This window comes from Vidua chalybeata, chromosome 28 (assembly GCF_026979565.1).
Source record: "Vidua chalybeata isolate OUT-0048 chromosome 28, bVidCha1 merged haplotype, whole genome shotgun sequence".
NCBI classification, from domain to species: Eukaryota; Metazoa; Chordata; class Aves; order Passeriformes; family Viduidae; genus Vidua; species Vidua chalybeata.
The window spans coordinates 3,170,904-3,184,236 of NC_071557.1; the positions used below are offsets into that span (position 1 = coordinate 3,170,904).

Below are 13,333 nucleotides of genomic sequence, written 5' to 3' on the forward strand. Positions count from 1 at the left end.
CCCCCATCCCGCTCCGGGCCCCTGCAGAGGGGGATTTGCAGGGCGAGTCTGGTGGCTAGGTTGACTGGATGGTCGCAGTCTTGACCAAGCCGATCGCGGGGAGCAGCTGAGAGAATCATTTTTGATTTCGGTAGTTTTGATACGGTGTGTGCCAGGACCTTTGTGGACCAATCCTCCCGCACACGGCTGGATAAACCCACGCTGCTCAGGTGAGGAGCGGGCCGAGGGTCACAGCGGCCGGGGCCACCAGGCCAGAGAGCGGGGGCCGGAGCGAGAGGACGGCTCGGGGAGCTCCCCCAGCCCCGAGCGCCGGCACTGCAGCGGGAGCAGCGCCAGGGCCGCGGGAGCCGCTCCCGCCCGCCCCCCCGGACCCGGCCCGCGCCGCTTCCGCTGCCGCTGCCGCGCCCGGCCCGGGCCCCGCCCCCGAGCGGCGGCGGCGGGGCCCGGGCACCACCTGCAGGCGCGGGGCGGGACCTGCAGCCCCACCCCCCCGCGGGGGCAGAGTCGGGAATGGCGAGGGAAGGGGGAGGCCGGGGGCACGGGGGACACGGAGGGTACGGGGAGTGCGACACTGGGGACACGGGGGCGCGGGGTCTGGGCGTCCGCTGCTGCTCGGAGGCGGCAGGAGGTCCCACCGGTGCCACCGGGGGACCGGAAATGCCTTGGAACCCTCAGCGGGGGGGAGGGGCCTCCCGGGCGGCCGGAATACATGTGCGCGAGGCGGGTTCCGGGCGCACCGGAAGTGCGGCCGAATCCGTTGCCGTGACAGCGGGCCCTGGGCCGCCATGGAGGCCGCGCTCACTGACATGTACGACCAGGCGCTGCTGGGCATCCTGCAGCATGTCGGCAACGTGGAGGAGTTCCTACGCATCCTCTTCGGCTTCCTCTACCGCAAGACCGACTTCTATCGGCTCCTTCTGCGGCCCGGGGACCGCCTGGGCTTCCCGCCCGGCGCGGCGCAGGCCATGGCCCTGCAGGTACCGGCGGCGCCCGGAGGGGGTGGCGCGGCCTGGTCTTGCTGGCTGCCGGCGCTGTCGCTGCTGCGGGGCCGAGCCGAACGAGCCGCGTCTCCCCGGCTGGGCGCTGTTCGTATCGGGCCGGTGGCGGGGTTAGGTCCGGGCAGAGCGGGGGATGCGGGGCGGGGGTCGGGCGGCACAGCAGCCCCCGGGGCACCAGCGCTGCCTGGCGGAGCGCAGAGGAAGGCAGGAGAGGTGCCTTGAAGCGGGGGGAAGCATCACCCCCGTAAGAAGACGAGGAGCCCCGGAGGCAGGCAAGGACTGCGAGACCCCGGTGGGAAGAGCCGGGTTGCGACATTAGCTCGGACCTTGGCCCGAGCTTGGGTTCCTGTCTGGTGTCCCCTCGAGAGTTTTTGGGGTGGGCACAATGAAGGAGGTGCAGCGTTCCTGCCGCGGGAAGGTGTTAGAGCGGCCTCATGGCTGCAACCAGAGGTACCCAGCGTGTGGGGACAGTGTGGAAGGGGCTCGTTCCTCCTCATCCTCCCTCAACTGCAGTTCAGGGGACACAGTTGTGAGGTGTTGCTTTGCATGATCCATGCAGGGCTGGTACTCACCTCTCCCACACCCTCCTCTCTGCTCGCTGCGTGGGGAGGAAAGCTGGGGTGAGTGGCACGAGCTCCTGTCCTGTTGTGACTGTGCAGGCAGGAGCCCTCCGTGGGCCACGGCCTTTGTCCTGCACTTCCTGGACCCAGAGGAATCCTCAAATCGAGCAGGTGTGCCAGTCCACTGCTGGAAGCACTAAATCTGCCTCCAGAATATTCCTGGGAAATGAAGGAGGGCTTTTTAGAACATGTTTACAGTGCCAAAGCCTGGCACTGGGGTGGGGGAACTTGCAGCCCATTCAAGAAGCAGGTGCAGGGTCTGAGTGGCCATCACCCCTTGCTGCAGACGCAGCTGTGGGCTTCACGTCTGACCTCCAGCCTGCACTGGACAGGCATGGCTGGAAGCCAGGTGAGGGGTGGGATTACATCTCCTGGGATCACATCTTCTCCTGCAGCTGTCTGCTTGGGCACAGCCAGTGCCAGGTCAGCTGTCCTGCAGCTTCTCCTGGGGCAGCTCATCCTGCTTGCCTATTGGAGACTTTATCTGAGTCCAGGCTTGCAAATGGTCCCTGGGTGAGCACTGGGATATGGGGTAAGGGGAGGCTTCCTTGGAGCCCTCTCCCAGCCAAGAGCTGAATCTCACCACTCTGCTTTTCCCTGGAGTAACCAGCCCTCTTCCCAGGCTAGGGTGAGGTTGGCTCTGAGAATACAATCCTAGAAACAATTCCAAAATGCTCCCAGGAGTTTCTGAGGTGTGCTTGACGTAGCTATTGGACTTTTCAAAGAGTCATCAGCTGTTTGTTTTGGTGACTTAAGCAGCTCGGCGTAGGTTTGTGGTGCAGAGAGAGGAAGGGCAGGAAGGAGCAGGTGCCCCAGGTGTGTGATGCTGCTTCTTTCCTTCTCTGGGCACCCAGGCAGAGTTGGAGTGCTGCTCACTGGGTTTGCTCTTTCTCTCCCAGGCATTCCGAGTGTTTGAACGGATGGCCAGACAGGATGATGAGAAGAGGTGCCGGGAGCTGGAGGCGAAGCTGAGGAAGAAGGAGGAGGAGGAGGAGGCAGCTGCAGCCGCTGAGAGGGTGAAGCTGTGTCCTGCAGCTCAGGAGATTGAGGTGGAGACAACGGAGCACATCCCAGCACCAGATGCTGGGGAAGCTGAAGGCACCCAGGAGGCAGCTGCAGCCCAGGGTGCTGCCACCCCCAGCCCGGTGTCAATGGAGCCTCCAGCGGAGCTGCTCACGTAAGGGTCTCTTACTTTCTTCATGCTCCTGGTGGGGGGAGGCAGAACTGTGGACAGGGTACCCGCTGTTCCCTGCACAGCCCTTTTTGGGTTTTGACCTTCCTCTGCAGACACTCAGCCCTTTGGGAGGCTGTGAGGATTTCCCTTGCAGGCTTCCAAGGCTGGAGGCCCTGTGTAACTCTCCACAGGAGGGCAGCAATTGTTGTCCTGTAGGTGGTTCAGCGTTTCCCACTCTGCTCTGAGCAGGAGAGGTGGCATATCCTGTACATGGCCCCACAAAGCTGGGCTGGGCCATGCAGCTCCTCCACAAACTGGTTATGGTGTCTACTTTCCCTTTACTGGCACCTGCTAAGGCTCACGAGGAAGTGCTGGCAGCAGCCTGCAATCTTTCTGTTAGTGCTGGACTCCCTGGCATGCTGGGAGACATCCCAGAAGCTGTATGGGAGTGTGCACGGATACCTGTAGTACCTGCAAGTTGGTGCTGGCAGGCTTGGCCGTGTGACAAGGCTGCAGCAGCAAAGGGGCTTGGAGCCTTCTAGAGATCTCTGACCCAGCCCTTGGCTCAGAGCAGGGCCAGCTTTGAAGATCAAGCAAGTGCTGCAGAGTTTTCTCTTTAGGTAGGCTTGGTGGCTTTCCAGCAGTGCCAAGCAGCCTCCATTTGTGCAGAAATGTCTTTGTGTCAAAGTCCTTCCACAGCTTCTGGGACACTTCCAGTCTGACTCTGCTGAGCAGCAAGATGCTGAACCATGTACTTGAATGCAGGTCCTGTACAGGCTTCACTCATCCTTCCCTGGCATCACCTTGACCCTGAGCCAAGTCAGAGCTGCCCAGCCCATACTCAGGGCCCTCATGCCTCGCTGAGGTTCAAACTCCAGTGTTTCTTTGCTGACCAAGTCGGGGGAGTGATGCTGTGAGCTGGCTGTGCAGACTCCATCTCCTCCTCCCATCCCTGGTGTGTTCTGTGGTCAGACCCTGTGTGATGGCTGTGCTGACCCTCTCCGATCGCCACAATGGTCCTGACCATATGTGGGGCTTTGCTGTGCCTTGTCCCTGCTGTCCCACTGGTGCTTGGTGAGGAGGGAAGCTTGGGCTGCTGATCCCTGTTGTCCCAGCCAGTTTTGGACATGTCATTGGGAAGAGCCAGCTGCCAGAAAGAAGTGGACCACTGGAAGAACCCCAAATCCTGTAAGGACTGGGATGGCTGATGCCCCTGAGGGGCAGGGAGAATTCAGAGCTCAGGCTTTGGGGCATATTCCATATGCCTCGGCGTATGGAAGGGACAGTCTGAGGACCAAAATCTTGGGAACAGTGAAATGGTAAGTGGCAGGAGTGGAGAGGTTTGGTTCTTCCCCCAGGAGGTGGTTGGGCACTCGAACAGGCTCTGTGGTCATGGCTTCAAGGCTGCCAGAGCTCCAGAAGCATTTGGACAATGCTCTCGGGCAAATGGTGGGATTGTTGAGGTTGTCCTGTGCGAGGCCAGGAGCTGGACTTGATGATCCGCATGAGTGCCTTCCAGCTCAGGATATTCCATGATTCCATTATTCTAGGACAATGGTGGAGTCAGGTTCTGTAGCCTTGGCTGGAGGCCGTGTTGGAGAAGAGCCTGAGCTCTGGCTGTGTTGGGGAAGAGCCTTAGAGTGGCCACCACTGGGGGAGGGGGAAAGGGGACTGGGAAGGTGCCTGGTGAGTCACATGGTCCAGTGGGAGGAGGAGAAAGGACTTATGTGTAACTGATGTGCATCCCACAGGATAAAGATAAGCCAGAAGCCAAAAATGAAATCATCTGCAATGCCTGTGTTGGAGCTCTCTTGGTAAAGGTGGATTGTCCCTGGGGCTGCCAGTCTAACCCCGATCCCTGGGCAAAATTAGCAAGTCAAAAAAAGCCCTGCCAGAGTGCACAGCAGTCCTGGGTGTGTCCAGCCCAGCTGTCTCCCAGTGGAGAAGAGAGGGAGAGATTGGAGGCCCAATGAAGCCATGAGCAGAGGGAGCTGGGCTGGGCTGAGTGCCAGTTGCTCATATCCCTTTGCAGGCTGCGTTTGCTGTGGTTTGCCCCGTGAAGTTTCACCTCAAGACTTTGGTTATGGGGCAGCAGCTGGTGTGAGGAGAGTTCAGCTGCCTGAAACAAATGTCAGGGCTGTGGGAAGGAAACTGAAGGGATCAGGAAGGAAGGTGGGGGCTCATGTGGGAGCAGGATTGGTCTGACAGTGAGTGTGGTGGAGCCAAGAGAGGGATGATTTCCACTGTGTGTGGTGAGAGCCTGGTTAAAACTCAACCCTTGCATGCGCCACCCTCTGAGTGTGTCCTGGCACTGCTGGAGCTTGGCCCCTGCCAGACCTCAGACACTCAGGTGCTGTTTTGCAGCCTGCAGCTGTGGCATTGAACACCAGGCCCTGTGTGGCAGATCTCCCCTGGGTGTTGCTGTGAATAGAAGGTGCCTTCTGCTGCATATAGCTGCCACTGCAACTTCTGCCCTCCCCAATGGGCTCTTCTGCCTCTTCTCTTATTGCTCCCACCGCCCCAAACTCACTGGTGGGGTGGAACACCTGCAGCCCCCTTGTTGCCTGCCCAGTTTGAACACGTGGTGGGTGAGACCAGGTGCAGGAGGCCCTGTCCCAGTCGCAGGAGTCTCGTGGTTTCCAGGCCAGGAGAATGGGGTGTCTGCGGGCTTGAAGTAGGGCAGGGGAGGCCGCGGGTTTGTCACGGCGCTGTAGTTGGTTTCAATGCCTCTGGGGGGCACTGGAGCCCCCGGAAAGGCAGTGGGGGCCGGGCGGGCACCCCCCGACAGACTATTAATAATTTAACCAACTGCTTAATTCTCCGCAGCCCCTTCCTTCTGAGCAAAACCCAGAGCTACCAGCCTGAGTACGAGGGGCGCATGAGTAATGCACAACTCTGGCAGCAGGAATGCAGAAAAGAGCTTAAACAAAAATATTTTCCATCTCCCTTCCTTCCCCCCGCCCCTCCAGCCGCTGGTGAAGAAAACCGCTGCCACTAAAATCTATATAAAAACTTGCTCATTCTGTCAACCTGACGGCTCTGGAAATGTAGGGCAGGTACCATCCCAGATCTGCCAGCTCCCATCAGAGCCTCGCGCTGCGCCCGGATGCTGGGCTGTTGGTTGGGTGCATCTTACAAAGCACAGTGAGATGGTAGCAGCTTTTTCAGGGTCGATCCAGATGAATCAAGCCAGTTTTGCAGGTGTGGAGGTTTTCAGGGCTCAGTTTGCGGCTTGGCCAGGTCTCCCCAACTCCCTCACCTTTCCCACTTGTGAAAGGCAGGTGAATCAATTCCTCTTTGCTGCCCTGCATGTTGCTGTGCCAGATCACCCAGCAGCAGCTGGTGTAAATACACCGAGGACTGAGGTGTCTTTGGGGTGACACTCGTGCCAGGAGCTGTGCTGAGGGGGACAGAGGTCTCTGTGCCACAGAAGAAGCCAGGCTCCTCTTGCAGCTGCCCCAGTTGTTCCAGCTGTCCTTCCCCAGTTGTTGCAGCTCTCTTGCTGTCCCTAGCTTGCCAGGAGGGTAGCAGGCCACAGCCCTCCTCACACCTCACCACGGGGCTGTTCTTCCTCGCGTTACAGCTGCACAGTCCCAGCTCTGGCTCTTCCCCCATCTGCTCCCAGAAGCCATCCTTGCCTGAGCTCAGCTCCTAATTTTGAACACCTCTGCTGCCCAGCACCCTCCCCTTCCCCCAGCTTGGATTCCATCCTGCATATATTTGCCACACAGCATTTAAAATAGAGCCTGGCAGCCCACGTGTGGCACTGCGCAGCCCGGCCTGTGCTTGTGCTTTATGACTTTGGTTCCTGGCTTCCCTCTGCTCCTTGCTTTCTCCCAGTGTGAACTGGGGGGGAAGCTCTCATCCCCCTGTCCTGTGAGTCCCCTCTCTTACTCCATGTATGGGCAAGAGGTAGTGCAGGATGCTGGGAAGGGCAGTCCTGGAAGCCTGTGCATGATGATGAATGTCTCATCTTCATGTGTTTCTCCATCCAGCTCTTTTGTCTCTCCCAGGTGCTCCAGCCAGGTGTGCTCAGCTCTGGTCTGTACCTAGAGATCATCTGGGCAGATGAGGTCTCTGAGAGAAGGATCTTCGGGTGTGGACAGCACAGCCAGGGCTGGAAGCAGGGCCACTGGGGCATGGAACACCGTGCCAGGTGGGCCCAGGAGGATGGGCAAGCGCCTCATTCCTTAGGAAGCCTTTGGCTGCTGCTGGGTGATCTGGCACAGCAACATGCAGGGCAGAATGAAACCCTGGGGTCTCTGTGCCTCAGCCATTCGCCTTCTGTGGTGTGGAGAGGAAAGAGGCAGCAGCAAGAGTGGGCTGAGGTGAGGAGGGGGCTCTTCATGGCTCCCCACTTTGTGGGGCCTTGAAGGAGACCCTTGAGGTGTTCTGGAGTCTGTGACTGGGGAAGGGGGTCCACTCACCCTATGCACACAGTGCCATTGTGCCAAGGAAGGGGGCAGACAGGCTGCTGCTGAGCAGCAGAGCTCTGGCCATGCTGACTGCCCCAGTCACCTGGTCCAGGTGAGCCCTGCCACCAGGCCGGTCTCCCTGGCATTGCTCTGCTATCCTGGGAGTGGGTGTTGGGGCTCAGCAGTGACCTACAAAAATCCCTGGTGTACTCCCTGGCTTGCTGGCTGGTGAGAAGCTGGCTAGGATTGAACTGAAGTGCATTAATCTGGTGAGCTGACTCCTAACATTCCAACTCTCTCCTGAGACCCACCATTCCCAGAGCCCCCAGCGACCTGGAGTTAACCCTTCATGAGATGCACTGGAGCATCCTTGGGAGGACACAGCAGTGCTCTGGGAAATTTCCATGTGGCGCCTGTGTGAATCTAACTCAGCTTAGCAACGGCTTGGCTTTGCTGGAAGCCCAGATGGCATTTAGTTGTGAGGTGCCTGCAGGATGGGCTTCCTGGCATGGCTGCATCCTCCTTGAGATGCTGGGGACAGGAATTTCACTGCTGGTCACCCTCTGTGGGGGAGCAGGGCTATGAAGAGGAGCTGTTGCTGCACGCTGCTAACTTCAAGGCTGGTTTTGTTTGACTCAGAGACTGTTGTCCCAAGCTTTCTCCTCTGAAGCCTTTTCCATTCAGAAGGGAGGGGAACCCTTAGGTGCTCAGCAGTTTTGTCTGGGACTGTCCAGACCAGAAGCCAGTTAAACTGGTTTTCTTCCCCACTGCCCCTATGGACTTTCCTGATGAGCTCACCTCAGAGTCTGTGCCGTTCTTCCAGCCTGACCTAGAAAGGAGCTGATCTTGATCCGTATTTAAGGAGAATCTGTCCTGGTTCCGATTCCTTTTATGCACGTGGGGATGTGCACAGGGAATTCCTCCGGCACGGCCAAGGCCTGTCATGAGCGGGAGTCAGACAGCTCAGAGAACGGCCTGACCTGATACAGCCAAGCTCCATCTGGCCCCGTATCCTGTCTCCATCAGCAGCAGATGCTGGGGGAAGAGGAAAAGAACAGAATGAGCGGTGCAGTGATACTTTCTCTGTGCTTTCATCCTACCCTGATACATAGTGGCTCAGTGGCTTTCTGAACGCTTGGTCCTTCAGCCCTTTGGGGGGATTATTTTCCCTTTTCTTTCTGAACTTCAGCCCTCCCATGCTGAGGGACTCCGCAACATTATTCTGCAGCAGGTCCCTGCCACGCAGCACTGCCATGTGGGGCTGTTTTCTCCATGTGGGTGAAGAGGCATTGAGTGGGTCCCCAGTCCCCTTCTCTGCCCTCTGTGGGATTCTTCTGTTATGTCCATTTTCCCCTTTCAGTCTGTTTTTGGGCTGTAGGGTCATCATTTCCATGCTTGTTTCTCATTTGAGCATCCTTGTGCTCCTAGTCCTGCACGATTCTCCAGTGTTCTGAGGGCTATCCCCATGCTTGTGTGTGGACCCATTGGTGTTCTCTGCCTCCTACCCTGTTGCTTTTCTCCTTGGCTGTCCTGCTTTTGCAGTGAGGCCAGGAAATCCTCTTCCAGCCACGTGGTACCTCTCACAATAAAATGACGTCACTCCAACCCCTTTTCCTCCCTTCCCAGCTCTCCTCAGCACTGGCAGCTTTTTCAGGTGGGAGCAAGAGCTTCACGGGAGCTCTGTGTTGGTGAGACCTTCTGCTGACACGCCCCAGTGTGTCCTTGGCTCCTTATGTGGCACCAAGGCTTTTTGCCCTCAGGGTCTTCAGCACTGCACTCACAGTGCTGTTGTGTTTGGTTTCTGGGAGGAATGTGTCCAGGTAATACTGAGGGAAGCAGGGAAATGTAACTTAAGTCATCTTTGCTAAGTGGAGTCTTTCTTACAATGGAGAGGAGCCACTCCTGCTGGGAGAATTATTTTCATCCATATGCTTTCTCCCATGGTGGTGGGAACTTAACTGCTCAGGAAGCATCCTTTCAAAGGGCTGAAACACTTGAGCTGAGGATGAAATCCCTTAGCCCTTTCTGGTGCAGCACTTGTCACTCAAGCCTTTTGCAGATGATGAGGAACAGTCAGGGTCCAATTTTCCAGTGTTCTCATGGAGAACCAGGCTCCTCCGGTTGGGTAGCTGAGATCAGCAGCAGAGTGCCAGCTTCCCTGTGCTGCACTGAACTGCTAAGGCTTTTGGTTGCCCTACCAAGGTACTGATCTCCAAAATTAGGTCCTGGGACCAAAAATAACTAAATTAAAACCTATAAATTTTTCTCTCAACAAGCAGAAAATCCCAGGGCTGGAAACCAAGGGACAGCATGTGCCCAATTCTTAGGTAAAAAAGCAATCGCTATTTGCTTGGTTTAATATTGCAGTGTTCACCAAAAGGGCTCTAATGTGGAAAACTACCTGGATTGGGCCAGGTTATGTTGGTGGTGCAGGGGTCTGGGAGGCCACCTTGTCCTCTATTCCCACAGCTCCATCCCATTGGCTTCCTTTGGCCTTATCCCCCTTTCCCAGGGCAGCCTGGTTGGCTGCATGTAGGTCTCTCTCTCAGGAGATGTGTGAAACCCAAGGTTGTATAAGCTCTGTGCAAACAATAAAGATCCCAGGGGTCTTTTCCAGACGGTGGCATGTCCTGCTGTCCTTGACCTAAATATCCCAGCAGTAGTGAAATTTAGCCCCCTGGTGCCGGCACTCCAACACTCTTCTGCAAGCCGGTGGCATTTCAACTTGCCTAATGTCAGTAAGTTGGCGCTGTCTAACAGCTCTGTAAATAACTCGGGAGGCAAAAGGGAAGGCTAAAAGCTCTCCTGAAGTGAGCGAGCTTGGAAAAGGCTCTCCCCCAGTAGGGAGGGGGGCAGAGCATCTCGGTGGGGCTGGTGGGGCTCCAGATGCAGAGGAGGCGGGTGGATTTGTTGGTTGGCTGCTGAGTAGAGCAGCAAAGGCATCATGTGGGTGGTGCCTTGGGCACCTGGTACCCAGGAGCCTTGACCCCTTCCCACTGCGTCACCCGGGTTTGGTGACACAGTGGGATCTAGGGGCATGTGTCTTGATGGGCTTGATTTTTGGTTGTTGGTGCCATTCTGGTGTTAAGTTGAAGCTCTGAGGCTTCCTGAAGGTGAGGTGACCTTTGAAGTACAAGTCATATGAGGAGCAGCTGAGAGAGCTGGAGTGGCTTATCCTGGAGAAAAGGAGGCTCCAGGAGGAATCTTCTTCCTCTTGACAACTGTCTGACAGGAGGGTGGAGCCAGATGGGGATCTGGCTCTGCTCCTAGAGAGCAAGGGACTGGACAAAAGAAACAGCCTCGAGTTGTGCCAGGGGAGGTTTAGGTTGGATATTGGGAAGATTCCTTCATGGAAAGGGCTGTCCAACCCTGGCACAGGCTGCCCTGGGCAATGATGGAGTACTTATCCCTGGGGGGTTTAATAAACATGCAGATTTGGAACTTGGGTACATGAGTTAATGGCGGTCTTGACGGTGCTGGGGACACAACTGCACTTGATGGTCTCAGAGGGTTTTTCCAAACAAAATAATTCCACGATTCCGTGATCCTTGTAAGGCTGATGGTGGGCACTGCAGGCTTGAGCCTGGGCTGCACTTCCTGCCTGGGCTGTGCCTCAGGTTTCAGAGTGAGGGGGGAAGACACTGGCTTGCATTTTCCACTTCCTGATTTTGAGAGCAGGATCACCAAGCTGCACAGTGCAGTCCTGAAGGTGTGTGCTGAGGACCCCAGGGATAATGGGCTATGGGGAACTATTGACAGACTTCTGCCCACTTTGGGGGTGAAGAAGACTTTCCAAAGCTGGATTTGGGTGGTTCTCCAGCAAACCAAACACACCTGGGTTGGAAAAAAATCCTGAGGATTGTGACGGCCCTGGACCACTGCTGTGCTCAGGGCGAAAGCTTGCTGCTGGACAAGGAGTGTCAGAGAGGATCGGGATGGATCAGAGAGGATCAGAGTGGATCCTGAAGCTTATTGACTGCAGTGTGACTTGAACTGTAAAGGAAGGGATTTGGCATTCAGCTTGCTTATTGCTGTGCCAGAGCTCTCATTAGTTGAAGTGCTGGTACAGAGAAGCCTTTGTGGAGCCCTGGGTGCCTCCTGGACCCCAGCGAAGGTCTGGGAGCTGCAGTCTACGTTTTCCTACCCTGGCACTTCCCAAGCAGAGCCCAGAGACAGAAAGTGCAACTTGTCCTGATGTTTTGATGCCAAAAGATGTTAAATCTGGAGGTGGGAGGGGAGGCTCCTTTGCAGCTTGCTTGCAGAAGGAGTGCAAAGCTGGGATTTTCCGTGCACACAGTCCCTGAAGCTTTGGGAATGCAGCTTTCTGATGAGGTTAAACCTCTGGCTTCCCTACCTGTTGCTACAGCACCCACACTGGAACCCTGAGGAGCAGAGGGCACACTTTACCCTCATCAAAATAATCTTAGAAGCTGTTTTTTTTTAGCTTTGGCTGAAGCTTGGTAGCAGCTTTTTGGGGTGCACAGATCTTCCTGTAGCTTGAGGCACTTTGGGTTCTCATCTGGAGGGCTAGTAGGCAGAAGTTCTGGAAATCTGTATTCCAGTAAATCTGTAGTCCAGTAAATCTGTATTCTGTTGCGTGTGCTGGTGTCTTTGGGTGGGCATGGCCTTTCTGCAGCGATGCAGAATGGGCTCTGCCTGCCCCCTGCTTGCCTGTCTAGCTGGCACTGCTCTGTGATTTCTGTCCCGCTGGGCTGCATGCAGCCCCTTTAGTGCTGGGAGGGCAGGATGCAGGTGTGGTGCAAGGTGCTTCCCCAGGAGGGAGCAGGGATTTGTGGTAGTGTGAATGCCTGGAGGCTGCCAGGGGTCTGACAGGCCACCCTGGGTGGGTGACCTGAGTGTTGCCACAGTGGGAGGATGGTGGTTGCTGACATGGTGCTGGTTCCCAGCAGCCCTGTGCTACCTGCAGCAGCAGTTTCAGGGGGACAGACTGTGGGCTGTTCTTCTCATCCTTCCTCAATATCTCCACATCTGGCCTGACATGTTTTCCTTAAAGCTGCCTAAATAATTCACCTTGACTAATAGCAAACAGCAGTGCCAGCTCTCGAGGAAGATTTCTGGGAATGCTGGTGATGGGAGGGTGTCTGCTGTACTGGCCACTGAGCCGTGGCATGCTTGACTGCTAGATCCAGGTATCCTGGACTTCCCTTCCTGAGAGGGCAGGGATCCTGCCTTGGAAAGTTGAAGTGCTCCAGGCTGAGAGGATCACCTTCACTGAGTTGTTCTCAAAATCCTTGGAATTTTTTCCTTCTTCTTATGGGGGAAAAAAGAGGTCCATTGGCATTATGCCATATCAGTTCCCTCCCATGACACTTTCCCACCTCTGCTCTTCATACTGCTGTGCCTTTTCCTCAACTTTTGCATGCTTGCACCAAAACTCCTCAGTGGAGAGGAACTAGGTGAGCTGTCCTGCTTCTTCTTGGCTCAACCAACCAGATCCTTTGGTGTGTTTGATTCCTGCTCTTCGTTTGTGTCCAGCACTGTGTTCACAGAGTAGGTGCTGCATCTGTTGAGCTCCAAGGACAGAAAGGTGTTCAGCTGATTGTCCACAGAGCGAGGATTGCTGTTGCCATTTCCACATTGCTCAGCTCATCATGCGTCATCAACCCACGGAGCTGGGAATCCCGGAGTAAGAAATGCCCAGAAATCTGTGTATGGGGCTTGACATATGGCTCAATCCTCAGACATGCAGCATGTCCACTGGGGCCAGCACTGCCACCTCTCAGGGAGTCTTGGTCCCCTTGGCTGCTGAGGGTTTCACCCCGTGTGTAGGGAGGGAGTGGCTCCAGTCCCAGGGACAGCGCAGTGGCTGCGCCATGTGGCTCTGAGGAGTGGGAAACAGATCGGCTGCTTCTTGACGGTGCATTGTTAAAGGTTTCACCTCCCCCAAAATGACACATTGCGAGCAAAAAATAGAACAAGACAGAACACATAGACCCACCCCCACCATCCCCACCACCCGGCAGCCAAGTGCACGCAGTGCCAAACCCTTGGGTTTAAAAGCTGGTGCTTTGTCACCCTCCCTCCCCTCAGTCCTGCCACCACCTGCCCCAGCCAGCAGGCATTCAGGCAGTCCGGTGAGTGACCGTCGCACCAGGAGCAGCCGTA

The 13,333-nt window shown here is 56.4% G+C and overlaps 1 protein-coding gene across 1 annotated transcript in view; it reads left to right on the forward strand.

The window, feature by feature from the left end:
• The first annotated feature begins 594 nt into the window (after window positions 1–594).
• NUDCD3 (NudC domain containing 3) overlaps window positions 595–13,333 on the forward strand; it is a 28,009-nt gene continuing 15,270 nt past the window's right edge. Inside the window, exons 1-2 of the mRNA XM_053966568.1 lie at window positions 595–977; window positions 2,518–2,795. Of these exons, the coding sequence (XP_053822543.1) occupies window positions 786–977; window positions 2,518–2,795 (470 nt within the window). The 5' untranslated portion in view covers window positions 595–785. The remainder of the gene's footprint in view (window positions 978–2,517; window positions 2,796–13,333) is intronic.